The sequence below is a fragment of the Nicotiana tabacum genome, chromosome 11, assembly GCF_000715075.1.
Source record: "Nicotiana tabacum cultivar K326 chromosome 11, ASM71507v2, whole genome shotgun sequence".
Classification (NCBI taxonomy): Eukaryota; Viridiplantae; Streptophyta; class Magnoliopsida; order Solanales; family Solanaceae; genus Nicotiana; species Nicotiana tabacum.
In genome coordinates this window covers 78,093,057-78,117,336 of record NC_134090.1, presented here as the reverse complement: position 1 = coordinate 78,117,336, position 24,280 = coordinate 78,093,057, and the positions used below count along the sequence as shown (strand labels likewise).

At 36.7% G+C, this 24,280-nt stretch overlaps 2 protein-coding genes across 5 annotated transcripts; both read left to right on the top strand.

Moving 5' to 3' along the window:
• Positions 1-2,162: 2,162 nt before the first annotated feature.
• On the top strand, positions 2,163-8,029 carry LOC107811979 (F-box/LRR-repeat protein 14-like). Of its 4 annotated transcripts, XR_001654038.2 has the most exons (4): positions 2,163-2,404; positions 3,420-4,906; positions 6,951-7,012; positions 7,093-8,029. XR_001654038.2 is itself a non-coding variant. In XM_016636982.2 (3 exons), the coding sequence occupies exon 2, from the start codon at positions 3,464-3,466 to the stop codon at positions 4,865-4,867; it is 1,404 nt and encodes a 467-aa protein (XP_016492468.1). In that variant the 5' UTR covers positions 2,163-2,404; positions 3,420-3,463; the 3' UTR covers positions 4,868-4,906; positions 6,951-8,029. The 4 variants fall into 4 exon arrangements, 2 of the variants coding, with proteins under 2 accessions (XP_016492468.1, XP_016492467.1); XR_012696612.1 differs by having other exon boundaries at positions 3,420-7,012; XM_016636982.2 differs by having other exon boundaries at positions 6,951-8,029.
• A 3,322-nt stretch (positions 8,030-11,351) lies between these two features.
• Positions 11,352-17,174, top strand: LOC107811978 (DNA glycosylase/AP lyase ROS1-like). The gene is made up of 18 exons (XM_075225915.1): positions 11,352-11,664; positions 11,776-12,132; positions 12,982-13,072; positions 13,203-13,680; positions 13,753-13,832; positions 14,135-14,219; positions 14,307-14,398; positions 14,483-14,551; positions 14,667-14,703; positions 14,787-14,869; positions 14,961-15,386; positions 15,562-15,598; positions 15,687-15,744; positions 15,905-16,080; positions 16,170-16,235; positions 16,378-16,492; positions 16,579-16,617; positions 16,816-17,174. Exons 1-18 carry the CDS (start codon positions 11,658-11,660, stop codon positions 16,941-16,943), a joined length of 2,424 nt encoding a protein of 807 aa, XP_075082016.1. The 5' UTR covers positions 11,352-11,657; the 3' UTR covers positions 16,944-17,174.
• The last annotated feature ends 7,106 nt before the right edge of the window (positions 17,175-24,280 follow it).

Below are 24,280 nucleotides of genomic sequence, written 5' to 3'. Positions count from 1 at the left end.
TGCAAAGAATTAGTGGTGGTTACACGATATACTTATGGAATGACTTCTTAAATGATTTCTTTTCTTATTTTTGATATTTCTTGTTGGGAAAAGGTCCAAAATTGCCCCTCTACTGTGGTATATTATTTACTTCTGCCATCCATTATACTTTTCGTCCAAATCTATCCCTACCGTTAACAAAGTTTGTAAAATTGTCCCTAACCCTAACGTCTCTCTACTGTGGCAGTTGATCCCTCTAATATTTTGTCCATATCAGCAGCCAAGTCAGCAGGTCCCACCAAATAAAATGCCAAGGTGGAGTCCATATCATCACTTTTAATAATATCTTGGTTATAGCATTTTTTTTGACAATAACAAGAGACAGTAGTATCGCTGAAAATTTGTAAGTCACCGGAGATTTTCAGATTTCAGATTTGCTTGCAAAAGAAACATAAGAATGAAATGATGACAAAATATGGTCGCTGACGAATTGTTCACCACCGGGCCTGGCCGGTGGTGGTGTAGATCTGAAATTCGGAGAAATTTTTAGTATAGATCTGCCGGATTTATATACTTCCAATGAACAAAATCAAACCACATCGCAAAGGACGACCATTTTCTTTTATTTCCGGCAAGGTAACTCTAGTGAAAGCGTGGTGACAGTCACCAGATTCTGGCAGCATGGCCGGATGAACGAAAATAAAGTGGAAGAGCGGTTGAGCGTATGAAAGATGGACGAGCACCTGGTATGAAGATCCGCCGGCCAGCCGATGACCAAATCTGGCGACGACAATCACTGACAGAGAAGAGGAAGAAGCGCGCCGCCCCTTTGTTCTCTCAAAGTAGTTATTGCATTTATTAAATTAGAAAATTTACCGTAGGGTTAGAGGCAATTTTCCTTTTTTCTTTTGCTTTTCTCTTTCTTCTTTTCTCAACATCACTTCTTCTACTTCTCTAATGCCATAGCCACTGTTATTAATTTCCTTCCTCTCCGGCGAGCTTGTCGAAAATAATCTTTATTGCTTTCACTTTTCTTTCCTAAAAATTCAGAACTCAAGAGAAACTTGGTTGCATAAAATCATGAAGGCGGGGGAAGAAAAAGAAAACTCACTCCGCCGACCGCTACACCTCGCCGAAAAACTCTCATCAACAGAAGGACTTCAATGGTGGTAAAGTAAATACGAACCAGCCAACAAGAAAAAGAACAAAAAGAAGATTAATTCATCTTTTCAGAATGAGACTTTTCAACCAATTAATACCTGAGATTTTCTAAAATCTGACCGGATTAAACACTCTTAGTCTCAATTTTCCACGAAATAAGGTGAAGAATAAAGCTGGCGAGGGGATTAATTAATAGTTAGAAAACAAAATTACTGATGAAAGGCGTAGGTGAACTGGGTTTATCGTGGGGAGAGGTTAGAGGTAGGTAGGGCAGGGGATCTTTTCCTTTTTATTTTGTTTTTTTAATCTTTTTCTAATTTTCATAAAGAAACATAATTTATTTGAGGATTAAATTACTTCTAATGCTGACATGACAATATATTTGAGGACCTACTGACTTGGCTGCTGACATGGACAAAATATTAGAGGGGTTAGCTGCCACAGTGGAGGGACGTTAGGGTTAGGGGCAATTTTACAAACTTTGTTAAAGGTAGGGATACATATGGACGAAAAGTATAACGGATGCCAAAAACAAACAATATACCATAGTAGAGGGACAATTTTGGACCTCTTCCCCTTCTTGTATACACATATATTTGTCGCATATTAAAAAATATTTATAAGTTTGTCTAAAAGAATTATTTATTTTTTATAATTAATTTTTTATTTAAAATAAAGAATATCAAACGATATAAATTACTATAATGTTTCATTCAATCATGACACTAAGAATTATATTATAATTAACTTATAGCAAATAAATAAATTGTTGTAATTACTATACTAACTAGAATATATAATTAAACACCTTCATAATTACACGTGATTTACAAACGGATCAATGGCGGAAGCAAGGCTTTTGGTAGGGGGTCAAAAAAGGATTAAGTTAAAAAAATTAATGAGATTGTAGTTCGTAGGAATTGAACCAATGACCTTTTGAAATCATTGACCACTAAACCTTTTGGAATGTATCGATAGGAAAACATAATATATAAAAGTAAAAATCAAATTTTGCCTATTACGTCCTTACGCCCCCTAAATCACAAATGCTAGAGATCCATTAGAAGTTTAGATCGATTTCATTATAATTTTTGTGAGAACTCTAGATTTATATTTTTTTTTTAAAAAAAGACTCGTGGAGAACTCGGTGAAGTAAGACAGTAAACTGGAGATATTTTGGAATCCTCAAAGTAATAGTATCATATATCCATTTCAGATAGCGACCAAAAAAGAACCGTCAGAATCACTCGGCAAAAACTCTGCGGTATGAAGCCTGAATATATTCAATTTAATGTTTTTTGCCTCATTATGTATATAGATATGTTTTCCGAATTCATTATCTCATGAAAATGCGATTAATATTTATGTTTTTTTTTTTAAATTCAATTCCATCCAATCAATCGAAAATTCACTCCATTTGACCTCTTCATTATTATCGCTCAGGTTATAATATATCTGATCTGATTTTAAATAAGTTGGTAATTTTCTTATTTTTTTGCGTGAATTACCACGTAGTAATTTGAATATTTGATTGATGCTTGATTGTTTTGCTGTTGTAATGGAAAGGGTTTTTTCTTTTTCTTTTTTTGGAATAGTAAGGACTTAGAATTTTGCTTTCTTTTAATTAGTTAAGTTAATCTTATTCTCTCTCTCTCTCTCTCTTCATGATGTTAATTGGTTTAATTTTTTTTGTTTATTCTTAGTTTTAACCATTTTGTTCGTGTCTTTTAATGGATTTTGATGTCTTATTATATGGTATCTTATCTGGATTTCAGAATTTAGTACTTCTCCATCCTTTTTGCTTGAATTAGCTCGGAAAAGTTTGATGTTATGGTCTGAAACTAGCCGGTTGATTCCCTGCATTTTTTTCCCACTACGCAATGAAGAGGGGTTCCCTTTTTTTTACTCTGGATAACAGGGACTTTAAAACATTTTGCTCCAGGATTTAACAAGTTCAACCTTTGGATTTTTAACATTGAAACCATTGCACATTAGAAATAATGTTGTTTAACACTTAGTGTATATACATATATCGGGTCCAGTTGAACCCGTTGACTATATGCTATATTCATCACTGTTTTGTGCTCCTTTTTTGTTGGTTCAATTCATATCTGCCTATTGATGAAGTTAATTAGTGTCTAATAGTGTCCTATGATTCAAGAGAGAGATGTATGGGGGGGGGGGTGGGGGTCCCCTTTTGGATCTCTTTCTTTAATTTTGTAGGTTGAGTTTTTTGTTTCCTTCCTATCTTTGGTAAAAATATGTTTTATGCATTTTAGGTTGTTACTAGATTGATGAAAAAGAAGTCTAGTCCAGACTCCAGATGAATAATTTACCAGATGAATTACTCTTGGATATTTTGGGAAGGATTAAGAGAACCACTGATAGGAGTTCTGTATCCCTAACTTGCAAACGCTTCCACAAATTGGCTAATGGGCTGAGAACATCTATCCGCGTGGGATGTGGTTTACATCCTGCCTCTGATGCGTTAACTGCTCTATGCAACAGATTCTATAACTTGGAGAAAGTGGAAATTATCTACTCTGGTTGGATGTCCAAGTTAGGGAAGCAGTTGGATGATCACGGCCTTCTCATTCTTTCAAGTCATTGCCCTTCACTCAAAGACCTCATGTTGAGTTATTGTACTTTCATTACGGATGCTGGTCTGAGTTACTTGGCTTCATGCTCGAAACTTGCTTCCTTGAAGTTGAACTTTGCCCCCAGAATTACTGGTTGTGGCATCCTGTCTCTCGTTGTGGGCTGCAAAGGCCTCACTGTGCTTCACCTGATTCGGTGTCTTAATGTCAGTAGTATGGAGTGGCTAGAATATCTTGGAAACCATGAAATTCTTGAAGATCTTTGCATCAAAAATTGTAGGGTGATTGGAGAAGGTGATTTGATTAAGCTAGGGTCTACTTGGAGAAAATTGAAGAGACTGCAATTTGAGGTTGATGCCAACTATAGATACATGAAGCTTTATGACCGTTTGGCAGTTGATCGGTGGCAAAAGCAATGGATCCCATGTGAGAACATGCTTGAACTTAGCTTAGTGAACTGCGTTATCAGCCCTGGGAGAGGGCTTGCATGTGTTATAGGCAAGTGCAAGAATTTGGAAAAGATTCACTTAGACATGTGTGTTGGGGTGAGGGACTGTGACATAGTATGTTTGGCCCAGAAATCAAGCAACCTTCAATCAATCTCTCTCCGGGTTCCATCAGACTTCTCCCTTCCTCTTCTACAAAACAATCCGTTGCGGTTAACAGATGAAAGTCTAAAGGCAGTGGCGCAGAACTGCTCTCTGCTTGATACAGTTAGGTTGTCTTTCTCTGACGGGGAGTTCCCCTCATTTTCGTCCTTTACATTAAATGGAATACTAATGTTAATACAAATGTGTCCAATAAGAGAACTTGCTCTTGACCATGTGTATTCTTTTAATGATGTTGGAATGCAAGCTCTTTGTTCGGCACAATATCTCCAAATCTTGGAACTTGTGAGGTGCCAAGAGATCACAGATGAGGGCCTGCAGCTTGCTGGCCAAATTCCTCAATTGTGTATATTACGGCTGAGGAAGTGTTTGGGAGCGACTGATGATGGGTTAAAGCCTCTTGTCGGATCTTACAAGTTAGAGTTGTTGGTTGTGGAGGATTGTCCACAGATATCAGAAAGGGGTGTTCAAGGAGCTGCAAAGTCAGTCTCCTTCAAACAAGATTTGTCATGGATGTACTAAGTTTTCCCATTTGTAAATATTTTTCCAGATGTTGTACAGGTTAGGTTATTGTGTCTGTTCGACCTTTTGTACAGTCACTAGTTTCATTTTGTTCCATAACTATTCTGTAATCTGCATCACGAAGTTCGATTTGTCCACATGTTGCATAATAAATGTTAATCTGTGGTCTGTACCATTCCCTGTGAAGCAGCTTGTCACTACTTTCTACTATTATTTGTGTATCTTGTTGCATATTGAGGGTGCCCTACTTGTGCTCATCCTATAGCATGTTTGGTATGAAATTGATAATGGCAAGAGTTTCCAGAATGAGCATTAATGATGAAAGTTGCTTTCAGATGATTATCAACCTGTTTTTAGATTTTTCTTTTGATCAGTATCAACCTATTTTTGGATTAGTTGATTGCTAATAGATTCATTACATGGCTGGAAAAGAAAGGAAAGATAATATTAGATAAACAATTCATTCATTCAATCCCATCTTTTATATATACATGGTAAGAACAATGGATATATGGATGAAATATTTACATGATTTAACTAATTTTTCCCATTCAGTGTCCTCTTTACCCAACATTTTACTGCATAGATTCCAACTCCATCTAATGGCACTTGTTTCCCATTCATTTGGATGTGCCTTTTCGGTCAAAATGGTTTTTTGTTTTGACTAAATGAAGTTGTGCCTACAGAACTTGAGATTCCCCTTGCTAAAGCTGATTCTAAACACTGGACACCCCTGGATTATTCTAGGGAAATTGCTGTAGTGCAGAGGAAACCCCCACCCCCAACTTGTAAAACTGTCTTCTGGCTTTCAGGATGCTCTCCGCTCTTGTCAGTCTTTGTGTTCATCTTTCATTTGTATTCCGTTGTACCTGAAGTGCTGCTATGCAATCTAGGATAACAAACAGTTTTGCGCTGGTAAGGTAAGGGTATTCTTTGGCTGCCCGATATATATGATGAAGCAAGGAGAATGTCTTTTCTACTTTGTGTGTGAGTGGGGGTCCTTAAGCTTGATTGACTGATACTAAACTTGCAGATTTTGTGCCTCTGGTTTCAATGTTGGATCTTGCAAATTTTGTAGTGGTCTAAACCTTGGAATCGTTCTATTTTCTAGAATTGCTTGATTTCTCTTACAGTGTTATCAGTCATATAAATGCTTTGTGTTAAGGAGTCGTTCTTTGATGATTCCTTGATGCTCTTCTGGAAATAATAATGACGGGAAGGGGGATTGGAAAGCTTCTTTCGCCGCTGGCATAACACTACAAAAACAAAAAAAATAGCAACTGTGGTTTGGGTGCCTCTTTACTGCAAGAGTATATGTTGCTTGAAGATTTATGGTGTCTGTTTCTTTAGCATAAATGGTTAAATGAACTGGCTCATTTATAGTACAGTCAAACCTCTCTATAACAGCCTCGTTTGTTCTGGATATTTTTGGTTGTTATAGCAAAGTGCTATTACTGAGAACATATATTATAACACAACATGAAAGTTGGTTCCGAAAAATCTTGGCTTTTATAGCGAAGTTTTATTATATAGGGAAGTCTCGTTTGTTCCGGATATTTTTGGTTGTTATAGCGAAGTGCTATTACACAGAACATATATTATAACATAACATATGTTATGAAAGTTGGTTCCGAAATTTTTTAGCTTTAATAGCGAAGTGTTGTTATATAAGGATGCTGTTATAGAGAGGTCTGTAGTATAAAGAATGTCTGAAGTAACTATACTTCAATTTCCTTGAATTGGTGGTTAAGAATCATAAAGGTTTGCTCACTTGACTAACATAAGATGATATAGACTTATTCCAATTATGCCTTGCTATTTCTTTGCATTGATATTTGTTGGACCAATGTTGCATCTTTCCAGTTAGAAAAAGATATAACATTCCTTCTTACATTCAGATTCCTAAGGAAGGAAATATATGTTTTGTGAATGAAGTTTATGCCGACAAGTGTATATTTAGATGTCTTTGCATTCTTCTAAGAAAGATTCTGGTTTATTAGTATGTTATAAATGTTTCTTTGCTTCGCTACATTATCGATGAGTTCCATGCTTCAGGCTTATGGTACTGTACTAAGTTTTGTAGGGGGAAAGGAAAGTGCTTAACATGGAGGAAGAGAATGATGATAGCCAATGGAGCTGCTAAAGGTAAGTTTCAGTGCCTCTATGGCTGATCAATTGAAGATGACAAGACAATTTTGATACATGTTCCCCTTGCTATCCCACAGAAGCTGCATAACAGAATCAAAGCAACTGTTAATACTTCGTGACATAAAACCAAGAAACATGTTGGTAGGAGAAGGATTTGTAGCCAAGGTCTCATGATTCGGATCTATAGAATCAAGTGCTTGGAAATATCATATGTTAGCACTCAAATAGATGGCCATTTGAGTCTTCCTACTGATGTATACAGCTATGGTGTTATGCAACTGTTGATTGTTGCTGCTAGATGAAAAATATAGGAAGTTAATATTATCATTTGGTTGGGCAAGGAGAGTCAATATGAAATAGCATTCTATTTCAATATGATTCATTTCCTCTACCTGCAAAAATCTTAGTGATTGATGTTATAGGCATGGATGCAAATATTCCTTTATGCATATAGAGACACACTGAAATATTTTCGCGAACATTGTTTGAAGCCGTACATGCAGCTGTACCATTCATTGTAATGCTCAGGAAATCCGTGTTGCTGCCGAAAACAGCCATGGAATTTACCATAACAGCATTTATCTTGGGACAAGTCATAGGCTCTAGGGCTGAACGGCATAGGCTGAAAGCAGTTGCCAGTAAAAGAATATGATTATTACTGAAAACCCAACTCCCGTGAATGGTCAAGCTGGTTGATGGAGTTTGAGGTGGACACTGCAGTGAGATTGTTGATTGGAGCAAAGGTCCTCTGCAGATTGCTGGTCCCTCTTCAACAACCAGTGTATTTAGCTGATGCTTTGTATGCTTGATGTTGTAATGATATGTTTCATGAGGTCGCATTCGATCTGTATGTTCTTTATATCAGCATACAACATTGGGCAATTGAAAATAAGGGACGGGATGAGCATTGTTTCTTGTTTATGGACAGTTGATATATTCATGAAATTTGGGATAGTATTTTCTGTAGCAGAATACGCCAAAGGAGATTTTCTATTCAAGCTTTGATCTTAATGTGTACGTTTCTGTGTTTGACAATAGATTCTTTTTTCCTGTGATGCGCATTGCTGTTAATTGACAGAGCAGATGATTGTCACCTTCATGATGATATTGCTACTGAGAAATATAGCTCTGTTCAAGAATATATAGGCAATATACGGAGTAGGTGGAGCCTATAAAAATGGAAAAAAAGTTCGAGTGGAAAATGTTGAAAACCGTGAAAACAGAAGTGATTGCATTTACCTTTATTCTGTTCAAAATTGAGCAATTTTAACTTTGTCAAACTTTTAGTTTAATATTTCTCCATTGTTAGGAGAAAGTCTTGATTGACCTTGATCTTTAATGGAGCTTCGACTTGAGGGTAATTTCATAGTTAGAAGTGGAGAGGTAAAATTGAACTTTTTCTGCCGATAAAATTGGATAGGTGAAGTCACACATTTCACGATGGAGTTTCGTTAATGCAAGTGTAAAACGAAATGATTTATTAATGGTAAGAATATGAAAGGATCAAAAGTGTAACTACACATAAAATTAACTAATTTTAAATAGTAGATGGACAAATTTGAACCTTTTTTTCTTTAAAAAAGTGACAAATGAAAAGAAAAACTAAAGTTACCTCTGGTTGAATGTTCTGTTCAAATAAGCAACTAGAACATGTGGCATTGATTGAAAATTTGATAGTTTCATTCACTTTGTTTAGTTGGGTGGGTAGTAATTACACGTGGCAATAGATTGAAAACCAAACACTCAAGACTATATATACGTTGGATTTTGTTATCTTCAAGTTCTATTCATCTCTTTTCCCACTTTGGTTAAGAACACTCTGTATTCAAGACTCAGTAAACAGTAAATTCTTCTGCAGTTTGGGGGTATTTTTCTTTTCTACTTCACTTGAATTGTCTCATGCATGCATGTTTTTTATGGCCAAATATTGTGGATACAAACATTGTTTCTCATGTTTATATTGCATGCACAATATATGCTTTCTTTTGGTCCTGTCAATCATTTCTAATTCCTCTGCTTCTTCCTTTTTTCTCTTTAAAACTCACAGAAAGATGCAAATAGTAAAGGGTTCAAGGGGAGATAGCACTTGGGTAACCAACACCCCAGTAAGGCTGGAGGCTGACTCCCACAGTAAGCATATTTATTACTTCTACTATAGTAGAAGTATTTTCATACTAGCCTCTTTTATATGGCTTTTTGGTACTGTCCCTTCTTGTCTATATTTTCATTAATGTGGTTTAATGTGATGCTTATGCTTTTCTGAGTCGAGGGTCTATTGAAAACAACCTATCAACCTCTCTATGGGGTAAGTGTCTACCCTCCTCAGATCCCACAGTGTGGGATAATATTGGGTATGTTGTTGTTGTATCCAAGGGTGTACCAGCAACAATCTCTCTACCTAGCAACAATCTCTCTACCTAACACAAGCAAAGGTAGGAGTAAGGTCTGCGGACATTCTACCCTCCCCAAACCTCACCGAGTATATTGTTGTTGTTGTTAGTAGCTACTAGTACTTAACTATGGACTTATATTATTCAATTCAAAGATTAGACATATCATCATAGTATACATGCAATACCACTATTACTGTTCACATTTATGAAGTTACAAATCATATGCATCGAATAAATTTCTGTTGAGTTGCAATATCCTTTCCTGGAAAATTCTTTACCATAAAATGATGAGTATTGAGCACAAAATGAGCGGTAAATTGATGAATTCAGCAATTCTTAAGTGACTGGATTATCTAAGGCCTAAAAATAATGTATATCATACTCTTGATTGGTTGTAGAGTTGTAGTCTCTAAATTCATGCATTTGGGCTTATTGTTGTATTATGGGATTTCATCTATATACTAAGGGGTCTTTTTTCCACAGATAATTATTCGCTTCGACCAAGGAAAAAAAAGGAGATATTTAGCTCGGGAGCAGGTGATTAATCTAATAAAATTTTTGTAGTTTTGGGATCACTCAGCTGAAAGCATTTTTTTTGGACAGATAAATATTCTCTTCGTCCAAGGAAAATAAACCAAAGGTTTAGCATGGGAGCAGGTAATGAATTCAATTGCACATTGTTAGTTGAAGAGTGGGACAAGTTTTGCACTATGGGGATAAATCAACTCGATTTATACGATTGCTCCCTTTTTATTAAAACTATATTTTGCTTTGATCAAAGAAAGGAAAGATTCAGACAAGGAAAGTTCAAGTTAAAATGCCTCCATATTTTTGAAAATTTGCAAAAAGTTTTATGCTTTTTACATACTTGTTACAAAGGTGAATTCTAGTGGACTATGCATATGTGTGGTCTGCTTTATGGCAGACTATAGGGATCAGGAAAAATTTGATTGAATTCAAGAAACGTTACATAGTTATAGTTGTGGTTATTTTACAACTCCTATTTTACCTAGGGGTAGACTGTCTACATCGCACCCCCTGGGGTATGGCCCTTCCCCTCGACCCTATTTTACCTATTGCGGGATGCTTTGTCCACGCAATACTACACTTAAATCTGTTTTAACTTCAACATCCAATTTTACATTTTGGGACAAAATACTTTAGGTGAAGGTCATGCATGCAGTACTTTATCTTCTGTCATGCACATAAAATGGATTCGTGGGAAGCATAAGAAGTCCTTTGTTAGTATAGAACACACAAAAGATATATTCATGGTTTTGTGATTTCTCAATAACCATGTCCCATTCATATTTACTTAATAAACCAAGTCAACTATTTTTGTGCTTGATAATTATCTCAAGATTGAGCTTGTTCCATGTGATATCTATAATTGTTTCTATTGGAGATTTAGAATTGATGCCACTTTCCAGAATATTACCAAATTATGTTTTAGCAGACGATGAAGAAAAAGACGAATACGGAGGCTTGAAATTTAACAAGACACTGGGGAAAAGAGCCGAAACTAAGAATTACAAGCCAAAAGTATTGCTTGAAGATAATCTTGTTAAGACCTTTAGCCCTGAGACACCGAAATGTGCTACCGAAAGAGTAAGAGAAGAGTTATTGGGAGATGAAGAAACTTTGGAAAGATCCTGTAAGCGAGCTTTGGGTTTTGATTCTGGGAATATTGAGAAAGATGATCTAGTTGCTGAAGCTGTTAATAGCCCTGTTTATGCGATCCAAACTGCTGATAGTTTCCCATGCAGTCAAACTTTTTCGGGGGATCCAAGCTCCTCAAAGAAGCTTGGTCCATCATCGGTTCCTTCCAAGAATTTCCAGGCAAAACTTTTCCCTTATTTCTTCACTGTCAATCCTGCAAATGTTGTTTCACTATAATCTATTCTGTTTCTGATCCTAAGAGTTCTACTAATTATCCGTTGCAGGTTTACCATAGAAGATATGAGAAGAATCAGAGACACAATAAATGCATAAAAGTTCAGCCATTCTTTCAGGGGCATAACAAGCCTCTCCAGGCAAAAGCTTGCCTTCTACTTCTTCAACTGTTATTACTACAAATGTTGTTTCACTGTCGCCTCCTTTGTTTCTAACCCCAGGTATGCTACTACTATTCATTGCAGGTGTACCACAGAAGATTTAAGAAGAAGAATCAGAGACATAACAAGTGCATAAAAGTTCGCCCATTCTTTCAAGAAAGCTGGAACAAGAAGCGGAAATCATCAATATGTACTATGAAGGGTAATGAAGACGGTGGTTTTCCGTGGTTATACAACTTCCTTGGATTCATAATATGTGTGGCATGCCATTTAACAAGCAATGATATTTTCCTTTTGATGTAATTTTTTATAGGTATAGAGGACAGCCAAACCAGCCTTTCAATTCTCAAGAAACCAAAGCTTCAAGTACCTCGCAGTGAAAGTAGAGCGATAGTGAAACATAGTAAGAATTCTCAAATACATCACACACAGCAAGATGCACTTGTCCCAATCAATGAAACACCTAGTTACACAGACAAAATGATCTTAAGAACAAAAGTAGTCCTTGATGAGGAGACAATACGAGAGTGGAAATTGCTGATGGAAAAACCGGAAGATGAAGGCTGTGAATCAGCCGAATCTGATAAGTGTAATAAAACGTGGGAAACAGAGAGGCAATTGTTCCGCGGACGGGTGGCATCATTTGTTTCTCGCATGCATCTTATCCAAGGTATCAGATTAAGCTTCTATTTTAAAATTCTATGATTCTTTTTTTATTAATCACGGTATCAAGATGTGATAATCCAATCCAATAAAAATTTGTTCAGCATAAATGAAGCCATAGCCTTTATTTTTTCCCAGAAATTTCAAGTCTAGAATTCAGAATCATCATCGGAAATTTTATGAACTGCACATGTCTGTAAAGTGGAGCTGCAGCATTGCCAGCAGATAACTCTAACATTATTAAAAATTCACTTTAGCAGGCCAAATTCAAGCAGAAAAACTGCTGCTAACTGTTTGTAAAGTGCAACTTGATGAAATGCTTGTCTCAAAACATCGCCAAAGCTAAACACTATCACCTAAGATGAAAACACTATACTCATTATTCATTAACGGCTCCACCTTTTGAAGTATCAAAATGCGAGCTTATGCATCACATGATATGGATACAAATTCAGATGTTTCAGGGCAGCGGCGGAACCAGAATTTTCACTAATGGGATTCAAAATATACTATTTATACATAACAATTATCTTTAACCTTAAGGGTGTGGATGAACCTCCTTATGCCCCCTAGCTCCGCCCATGTTACAGGGTAATTTCTGTTGGCGAGAGTCACACTATGGCTTTGATTGTAATCTTTTCTGACTTCTAGTGTTAACCTATAAAGAAAACATGATAAGAACATGGGAAATGGAAACTTTTAGATGTTAAAAAATGGTATTCACAACTGGAGTATTTCATATTATCCTAAAGAAGGTTTTCCACTTCTCTCTCATCATCATATAAAGAGAATGTGTAGTCGGTGTCAAAATTAGGTACAGGAAGACATAACTGGGTGCAGCTTATATATTTTACAGGTGATAGACAATTCTCACAGTGGAAAGGTTCAATTGTAGATTCTGTGGCTGGGGTATTTCTGGCTCAAAATGTGGCCGACAACTTGTCAAGGTAAATTAATTTTGTAGTTCACAATGAACTTTCCACAATGAATTCTTATTGTGTCCATTTTTCCACAAAAAAAAAGGAGAGAAAATCTGAATAGTATTCTCTTTAATTGTCTGTGCTGATGCATTTGCAGCTCTGCTTTCATGTCCCTTGCTGCTGAATATCCTTATAATTCAACCTCTGCTGAAAATGTTACAACGAAAGTAGAAAGTGGACTGATGTCAGAAAAAGCTACTGAAAATATTTTATCATGTCAATCCCATAATGCAAAAGCAAAGATCAAGCTGGAGAAATCATCAAAAGGAAGTGCTAATACTTTGAGACAGTGGCTAAACCGGATAAAAATATTGAATCGGTGGAAGAGGAAAAAAGAGGAGATAGGAGATCAACAAGCTGAACCAGTTTTAAGAAGGAAAAATGAAGACTTGAAAAGTGTAGCCATTAAATGGGATAACATACTGAAGTCATCTGCCTTTGTTAATCCCAAAGAGAGAAGTGATAACACCTTAGATACGGTAGATTGGCATGCAGTTCGTGCAGCAACAGTGGATGAGATATCGAGAGCTATCATGCTGAGGGGAATGGACAAAAAACTTGCACTAAGAATTAAGGTAAAACAATGTTGTAAACAGTCAGCATGCACTTCTTTTAAGGCATGAAACTAAAATGCTCACTTCATACAGAATTTTATCAACCGCCTGATGCTGGAACAAGGGAAAGTAGACCTAGAATGGCTACGTGAAGTTCAATCAGAAAAGGCAAAGTAATTTCTGCACCTTCTTTTATATGAAATCGACAAAACCTAGATAGGCAATGCCAGGGCGGAGCCACAAGCCTGTATACGGGTTCGGCAGAACCACTAGCTTTGGCTCAGAGTCTGTATTTTTGGTTAAAAAATTCATTTAATATTTATAAATAATTTATCCAGAATCCAGTAAACTGCCGTTTCTGAAATCTAGAACCCATAAACTCAAAATCCTAGCCCGGCCTCTGGGCAATGCAGAAGTTTATTGAGCTTTGAAAGTGTACTTCAAGAAGTTGATGATAGAGCTCTGTTTGTTACAGAGAATACTTTCTGAGCATTTATGGTTTGGGACTGAAAAGTGTAGAATGCATAAGATTGCTCGCTCTCCAGCACCAAGCCTTCCCTGTAAGTTTATATTATAAATGTGTGCAAACACCTGTTAATGTGGGTCTGAAAGCTTTTTATCATTAACCCCCTTTATTATTTGATAAGGTTGATACGAATGTAGGACGAGTACTCGTGCGGCTGGGTTGGGTACCTATTCAACCACTTCCAAGAGGACAAGAGATGCATCTTTTAAAAATGTAAGAATTTGGATTTAGCAATTGGAGCTGTCAAAGTTTCATATTGTAAGTTTTTCTCCTTGTTCCTGATATGTCATGCTTTAGGTACCCGAATGTGAAAGATGTTCACAAGTATCTCTGGCCACGGTTATGCACACTTGATTATTTAACATTGTAAGGATCGACATGCAAAAAGCTCATCTTTAGACATAAAAATATAAAATGGCTGATTTATTCCAGCAGAAATATTAGTGAAAATCATTCTGTATTCCTTTGTGATTGCTTGCAGGTATGAATTTCATCATCAGATGATTACCTTCGGAAAGGTTAACTGTCATTAATCTTAAATTATGGTTTTCTATTTTCTTTAACGTATAGGACTTTGGGACTGTAATCTGGCTCCTTACAGGTATTCTGTACAAAATCAAGCCCAAATTGTAATGCATGTCCGATGAAAGCAGAGTGTAAACACTTTGCAAGTGCTTTTACAAGGTTTGCTCTTTCCGCATTGCCTTGATTATTAACCATACATTATATCTCCCTATCATTGATGCTTCTAAATATTTTTCAGACAAAATTGCAGTGCAAGAGTCTGCCTGCCGGAACCAGGGGAAAGGAGCTTTGAGAATACAGATACTGCTTTAGCACCTGTAGAAAGTGTGGCCGACGGTACTTCTGTTCTCAATCAAACAGCAGTTGTTCCTTTGTTAGGGGAAGCCTCAAGTTCAGAACATTTGATTGGAGATCACGGGAATGAGCTTATTACCTATCCAGCACTTGAATGTATTGGAGAAACAGAAATTGAAGATCAATACACCGATGACATACCTAGAATTACATTTGATGGCAAGGCATTCATGGAAAATATATCACGTTACATAGATGAGACTGATCTCTCGATAAGGGACACTGATTTGTCTAAGGCTTTGGTCATTGCCTCTCAAGAAGCTGCATCTATCCCTTTGCCTAAATGGAAGAATACAAGTCGGTTAAGGACGGAGCACCAAGTGTAAGTATGTAATAAGTTTTCATTAATTTTCGCCATTTGATTTACCTTACTTGGGAAAGCTATGTGACACTGTAAGCAAAATATGTAATGAAGAGGATGTGGTTTCCAGAATTCTACGCAAATGCTGAAGTGTTTAACTAAGATTCTCGTTAACTTTTTTTTCTATGTGCTGCAGCTATGAGCTTCCAGATTCACATCCACTTTTAGAAGGGGTAAGTTAAGTTACCGACACGAAAGAACGATTGTAAGCATGCCTTGTGATTTGGTTAAGTTTTGACTAAATTCAGCATTTAAATGCAGCTAGAGAAACGAGAACCAGAAGACCCCTGCCCATATCTACTAGCAATAAGGATACCAGGTCATTGCTTCCTGAAAAGTTATGATATTGGGGATTACGTGAATGAACTAAGTTTCCATAAAATTGTAAGAAATGAGGTCTATGCAGGAAAAGCACATTGACCTCACACTTATAATTCAAGAACCCTATAGTTAATAGCACGTGATCTACTTTGGTACAGGAAATGCCGCTTCTGCAGAACCTCCAAAAGAGAAGTGTGAATCCTGTAATTCCAATGAAACTCTAAACAAAGTCGAGAAGTGTGGATCCTGCAATTCCACTGAAACTCAAAACAAGGTCGCTGTGTTAAATAACGAACCAGGAGACAATATCGAGACAGTTCGTGGGACACTTCTGGTGAGATAAACTTAGCACTTAATTATTACTATCCCCACGGTTTGGCATTTATTTATCTATTAAAACGTAACTCATAAGACCATCTTCAGATTCCGTGTCGAACAGCAAACAGAGGAAGATTTCCGCTCAACGGGACATACTTCCAAGTAAATGAGGTGAACTTTCCCCCTCTCCTTCTTAATCTCATGATAATATAGAGTCATATTGTGGTAAATAATATGCTCATTCATGCAACCACTACCATACATGTCACATTTAAGTTGATTTCATCGTGAAATAATAAAGTGATTGGCGCAGGTTTTTGCAGATGAAGAATCCACTAAAGAGCCAATTGATGTTCCGAGGGCATGGATATGGAATTTGCGGAGAAGGACCCTATATTGCGGCACCTCCATTAGAGCAATATTTAGAGGTAGAGACACAAGAGCTGTTAAATCGTAAAAAATGGCATCCATACATTGGAAACTTAGTCTTACAAAATGTCTTATGTGAAATCAGGGATGTCAACAGAACAAGTACAAAATTGCTTTTGGAGAGGTATGAAGTGATTTCTTTCATAAATAAACAATGTCTTTTTCATTATTCAACATTCGTACACGAACAAGGTCAGAACTAATGGTACCTATGTATCTAAACATGATCGTGTGTAAAATCTATGTAAATCAATGTTATGTTCCTTCATACAACCTAAAAAGATATATATATATATTTCACTGAGTTTTCTTAGTGTTGCAGGATATGTATGTCTGAGAGGATTTAACCGAAAAACACGAAAACCTGGACCTCTTCCCCTTGACCTTCATCGTCCAATAAGCAAAGCAGGAAAATTGAAGGGTGAAGGAAAAAGGTCTTCAGGAGAATAAAATTGTGTGACAACACCATCTTATTAAACATTGTGCTTTTGTCTAGACTGTTGGAACAAACCATTCTTTGAAAATATGATCACCACGTTTTTTGTTTCAAATCCATCTTTCAGATATAACAACAATGGATTGGACAATGATGTATGAATGATATGTTTACAGTAATGCCCCCTACCCAGAGTCCTATCTTTACCCAACATTTGACCACAATACCAAATCCATCTTGTTTCCTATTCATTTGCATGTACTGACTGAATGGTTATCTATGTATATATATTTTTTGTTTAGTCATATATATAGTATCAGGAACCTATTAGCTTGATTAATGAAGGTAAAGAGGTTTGTATCAACTTCTGCATTCTTAGCTCACCCAACCTCTTCTCTTGGTTATGAATGACTTACTGATGCCTAACGGTCAAATAAAGTTCACAAGCTTACCTCTTCGCAACTCAAAAAATAAAAACAAAAAGAAAAAGAAATGATTTCGAAAAATAGAAAAGAAGAAGTAAAACATTAAATTAAGAAATAGAAAAATGCTTTATAAGAAAAGAGAAGAAAGAAAAGAAAATATATATTTGAAAGATATTTCAGCTTTATGTTAGCATGAGTAACAAGTTGATTTAGACTCCACAACCTTTTCGTCTACCCCTCTCTTGGACCCAAGAGTTAGATTCGTGCGGGGCATTACATTAATCTTGTTAGGAACGAAATAATCAGGTGTCATGCGAAAACTAATAAAGCATATCTTTTGTTGGAAAATATTAGATGGTTATGGAGAATAAAAGTTTAGCTTGAGGCGTGTCAAGGACACTGTCCTTAAGGATATTTCGTCTATACCGTGATAAATAAAATTAGGCGTATCCCCCAGGATTCAACAAGCTCTTCTAATATAAACTAGGAGCAGAAACAACAAAATTTAACAAAGATAACCCAACAAGATAATAGAAAAGTTTTACTTTGTTTTTTCACTACCTTAGAATATGAAAACACAAAACTATATATAGTCCAAAAACTAATGGATATCTGATTTTCAAGAATAAAATATTGCATATTGAAGTTAATGACAAAAACGTTTTCAAAGTTAAGAAACATACGTTACATGACTTTAAATGCATTAAGCTAAAAACGTTATCAAACAACAAATTTCTTATCATCAAAAGTCAAAGTATTTTTGATAGCCATAATGATAGCCATTTAAGGTTAGTTTTAGGTCATCACAAAATTAAACTAATTTTCAATTACAAATATATTTAAAATAATTACTATAATAAAGGCTCATTAACATAATATCAAAAGAATGAACCTAGACATCAATTTGAATATTTCTTTTGGGCTATCAAATTAATTTTCTAACACAGTATATATAATTTATACATTTATGATATATTTTTATACATTTAATATACATAATATCAATTAAATTTACGATGTGTAGTTTCTGCAAATAATAGAGAATATCCTTAGAAAGAGGCACACACAAGTGGTAGGCTAACACATGCGTTCAAATTCTCCACCTAAATAAGCTCTCAAACCTTTTACGGCTACATTATAGATACTACTAAATGAGAAAGAATAATCCTCAATTTATACAAGTTCAAAAGAATAATCCTCAATTTATACAAGTTCAAACTACTAAATGAGAAGGAAAGATTCTCAATTTATAGAAGTCCAAACCTTCTTTCATTCTTTCCCGATGCCGTTTAGATCTTACACCATTTGACTCACATTCTCTTTCATGCGGATATATATTTTTAAAAAATTCAATACTATTTGATTCCATTACCCTATTAACATGAATGCGAGGAATTTATGCTTTATAAGAAGTCGATGTGCCTTGCGATTTTTAGCATACATTCAATTATCTTTTGTCTTATTTTCACCTATTTGGGTTTAGGAATCTGCTCTTTTGCCCCACACTTTGAAGTAACTCGACTTGGGATTTCTTCCTTTCCATTTCTCATATAGAATAAAGTGAGTTTTACTATGAGAGATTTGATATAATATTCGATTAGATGTAAGGATAGCTTTCCCCCACAGCTTCTGGGGTAAACCGAACTTCTCAACAAAACATTCATCATTTTCTTGAATACTCAATTCTTTCTTTCTGCAATTTCATTGGATCGGGGCGTGTAAGGGAAGTTTTTGTTGAAGAATAATGCCATATTCTAAATATGTTTGTTCAAAAGAAGATTCGTATTCACCGCCCCTATTGCTTCATATCATTTTAATTTTCTTTTTAAATTGCGTTTCAATTTCATTTTTGTATTGCTTGAATGCATCTATGCTTCATCTTTGCTACTAAGTAAGTAATCATAGCTATATCAAGTGTTATCATCAATAAAATTAATGCAATACGTCTTTCCTCCGTGAGATGGTATTGACTTCATATCACAAATATATGTATTTATTAAGTGTAGAAGTTCAGAATTCCCTTCAATTGACTTGTAAGAATGTTTAGCGTACTTAGATTCTACATATATTTGATATTTTTTATTGCATTCAAACTTAGGCAATACTTTCAAATTAATCATTATGCACAAAATTTTATAACTAACATGTCCCAAATGTATATGGCACATATCATTTGACTCAAGTAAGTAAGAAAAAGCAAAAAAATTATTATTGTCAATGACCATTACACTTAGTTTGAAAATGCTCTCAGTAAGCTAATCTTTTCCTATAAACATCTCATTCTTACTTATAACAACTTTGTCAAATACAAAAATATATTTAAACCTGTTTTTGACAAGAAGTGCGTTAGAGACCAAATTCTTCTTCATTTCAAGATCATAAAGAACAGTGATCAGAGTCACTACCTTGCTAGAAATCATCTTTAAAAAAAAATTCCACTTCCTTCAGTCTTGGCCGTTGTAGAATTTTCCACAAAAAGCGTCTTTTCGGGTGCAACGATACCATAGGAAGCAAACACTTCTATAATAGCACAAACATATGAGTGGCTCCATCAATCCACCATTCCTTGGGATTTCCTACCATATTCAAAAAGCATAGCATACAAGTCATCAATCTCCTTGTTCTTTTCAACCATATTTGCTTGATCCTTTTTTTGTTCTTCTTGGGAGCACAACAATCTACAAACTTGTATCCAGCTTTCCCGCAGTTGTAGCAATTTTCTTTGAACCTCTTCTTGTTTGGGTTGTTTTTTTGCTCCAGAAGGCTTCTTCCTTTTTTTATTATCTTGTGAAGCATCTTCAACAATATTTGCTCCCATAATTGTTGAGTTTTCACGAATCTTCTTCTCTACAGCCTTGTTGTCCTCTTCAATCCACTATCGAACAATGAGATCTTCGAGCAACATCTTCTTGCATTTGTGTTTTAAGTAATTTTTGAAGTCCTTCGATAAACGAGGGAACTTCTCAATCAATGCCTCAACTTGAAACTCTTCTTTTATGACCAAACCTTAAATAAAAAATATATTAGCAATAATATAATTAATACTTTCAATAAAAGTATTAGTTTAGGTTATACCTTCAGCAAGGAGATCACGGATAATCACTTGTAATTTTTGCACTTGGATAATAAAAGACTTGCTATATACCATTTTATAGTCCAAAAATTTGCGGCTACAAACTTCTTCAACCCAACATCTTCAGTTTTATATTTCTTTTCAAGCGCAGTTCACAGTTCTCTTGACGTCTCCACATTACTATAGATGTTATACAAATCATCTTCCATGTCCTAAGAATATAATTCATGCATAAAAGATCAGAGTGCTTCCAAGCATCAGTTACAAGTAGACGTTTATTATTGTGTCTTCTTTCTAGCAAAATTATGACGTCTTTCTTAATAAACCTCTTTAGGATTAGGGTAGTCAAATAGAAAAATATCTTTCGCTGCCAGCACTTAAAATCAATGCCGAATATTTTTTTGGGCTTTTGTACTGGTGCCAACGCCAGTATAGGTGTTGTTCGGCTTGTCGATGCATTGGCAGTCACCATAGGAATATATTGATTGTTGTTCTCATTTGTCATTTCTGTAAAACAAACTAACGTAAACGAATTTAATATATGGTGAAGTTTTTATATTTTCAAGTTGAATGAAATTGGAATAGAAAATTACGTAGATTTTAGTCTCCCACGGAGTAAAAAATTATTAGAATTTTAATCTTCAAAGAAAAGATAATAGACAAAACAGAATAACATTAAAACTTAAAAGACAAAGTATAAAATTATGAAGGTTTTAATTTCCAAAACTCGGAGTAGAAAATCATATAGGTTTTAGTCTCCAAACAGTAGAAAACCACAAAGGTTTTAGTCTCCAGAACAATATATAAAATAGAAATACATGTATTGGTCAAAATATGACCACCACGACCAGGTTGCCCAACACCCCGCCTCAGTAACTGGGCAGTGAAAGTCAATAGAGCCCACTCCATTTCTCTTTTGTGACATCCGACGAATCGAAAAGAGTAACACCTAAAAACACGACCATGACACATTAGCGACAAGAAAGCGTCGAGTCAAGCAAAGGGTAAAGGGGTTTCGACTATATATAGCCAGAAAGAGCTCTCGATAGGGGGGATTCTTCATTCTTTCAAGAAAAAGAAGACAAAAAGCTCCTTTCTTGTATCCTAGAAAACGGGGAAATAACCTCGAAGAATACATGTAAATTTACTTTCTCATCAATGATGAAAAAGACAAAGCTGAGTCTTAATAAGACCAATCATGCCTCTTTCATCTCATATGCAATCATTATCTTTAACGTTTCGATCCGGAATTAATTATATTTGGCTAAGATTTACTCCTTCATCTTTGGTTGATTTGTACATGAAGGTTTTCATATCTTTTGAGTCAAACAATTTGGCGCCGTCTGTGGGGATTTCTTAGTGAGAATTTCCTAGTTTCTCCCAGATCGAAACCAAGAAGCACAGTCACTCATCAAAAGGAGCGCAGAAGAAAAACCCAACCCATGCAAGACATGAGAGCAGCACAGAAGAGGAAGAAGAGCCAAGCAAGATCCCCGGGCTCGAAAATCCCCACCCCATCAATCGTCGATATACTAAACAAATCGAACGATGTTACCGACCTACATTGCCACATTGGACCACTGGGCGGGAGCGAAGAAAACTTGTCCTCACCTCCCACTCTTTATCCAGGCAAGCACATAAGACTCGCGTGGATGAACGTACACAGGAACATCTCGATTGAAGGACAAAAGTTGCTTCAACACAGCTGAAATATCTCCTGCCGGCAATATCTCCGAGCTGAACGGCAGGAATCAGACAAGAAAACCATAAGTCGTACACAACACGAACCTAAATGAAACATCAATACCTCGTATTCACCAACGTCACACCATCTAGTGCAAGCAATACCAAACAAATTGGGACTCCCACGAAAGTTGTCCAACTCTCGAGAAACCAGGACTGACAACGGGCTGTTATTTCGATAAGTTCAATTTAACACCCTTTAAAGCTAAGGGCCTTCGCCAAACGAAAAGAAGAGTTCGACCTCGATCGAACGACGACGGGCTGTTATTTCGATAAGTTCGAAATAACACCCTTTAAGGCTAAGGGCCTTCGCCAAACGAAAAGAAGAGTTCGACCTCGATCGAACAATGACATGCTTTTATTTCGATAAGTTCAAAATAACACCCTTTAAGGCTAAAGGCCTCACCAAACAAAAAGAGGAGTTCGACCTCGATCGAACGATGATGGGCTGTTATTTCGATAAGTTCAAAATAACACCCTTTAAGGCTAAGGGCCTTCGCCAAACGAAAAGAGGAGTTCGACCTTGATCGAACGACAGGTTGTTATTTCGATAAGTTCAAAATAACACCCTTTAAGGCTAAGGGCCTTCACCAAATGAAAAGAAGAGTTTGACCTCGATTGAACGACAATGGGCTGTTATTTCGATGAGTTCGAAATAACACCGATAAGGCTAAGGGCCTTCGCCAAACAAAAAGAGGAGTTCGACCTCTATCGAACGACGACGGGCTGTTATTTCGATAAGTTCAAAATAACATCCTTTAAGGCTAAGGGTCTTCGCCAAACGAAAAGAAGAGTTCGACCTTGATCGAACGATGACGGGCTGTTATTTCGATAAGTTCAAAATAACACCCATTAAGGCTAAGGGCCTTCGCCAAATGAAAAGAAGAGTTCGACCTCGATCGAATGACGATGGACTGTTATTTCGATAAGATTCGAAACAACACCCTCCAAGGCCAACGGCCTTCGCCAAAAAGAAAAAGACGGGTTTGACCTCGATCGAACAATGATAGGCCGACATTTCAACAAATTTGAAACGATGTCCCTAAAGGTCAACAACCACCGGAAGAAAAGAAAAATCGGGACTCGTCAGACGAGCCTCTATCTTGCACCAAAACCGTGAACAGTTGAAATAAAAAGTGAAGTACAAGGCAAATAGCGAAGAAAGAACTTTTATTTATACAAGGTCACAGTGCGGGCTACTGCCGCTTACATATGGCCTAAGCCAACCAAAGAAAAAAAACGAACAAACGACAGTTGACAAACAAAACGAAAATAAAAACAATGGATAACATTCTTCATTCGAGGTCATCACTGCCGTCATCATCACCACTATCATCACCGTCTCTGAGAGGTTCTCCATTACCATCATCCGCATCCCAATTAGTTTCGGGCGTCGCTGCGTCGTATCCACAGTTAATGCGAGCCTCACGAGCTTTCGCCCGCGCTTCTTCATAAGCAGCCTCAGACACGGTGCCTGCCTCCCACAAACTCTTATATATGTCCCACTAGGCTTCAGCATAAACCCAGAGCTCATGCATTTGGCGAGGAACGACATCGGAAGATGGCTCAACCTAAGGCTGTAATAGCTTATTTTTTGCCTCCAGGGCCGCAACCCGATCTCCCAGAACTGACGCCTCCTGATCAATCACGCCAATGCGCTCCTCGAGCCTCGCCTCCCTCAGGGTAGTTGTCTCTCTCTCCAACTCATGTTCAGACTGGAGTACGTGGATGGTGTTCTCCAGAGCCGTCGCCCTTGCCAAAGCCTCAGACCATGCTCTCTCAATGTTCTCCAATCTAGCGACTTTGCTCTCCATCACAGTCAGTTTTCTCATCCACTCCATGCTCATTGCCTCGACCTTGACCAAGTTCTAGTCCATCTCCGACTACATCGACCTCAACCTACCCTGCAAATGCTCACACTCCGTTACGACCCCCTTACCCAACTCGAGCTCATCGTCCTTAATGCAAAGCTGCTCCTCGAGTTCGCTCTTGCTGCGAATGGTCTGCATCAACTCCTGGTCCCTTTTCTCCAACTCCTCACCAAGAGCCTGATTACGGGGATCCGTCCTCAGCCGCTCGTGCATCTCGCGACATCTATCACGGTAACAGT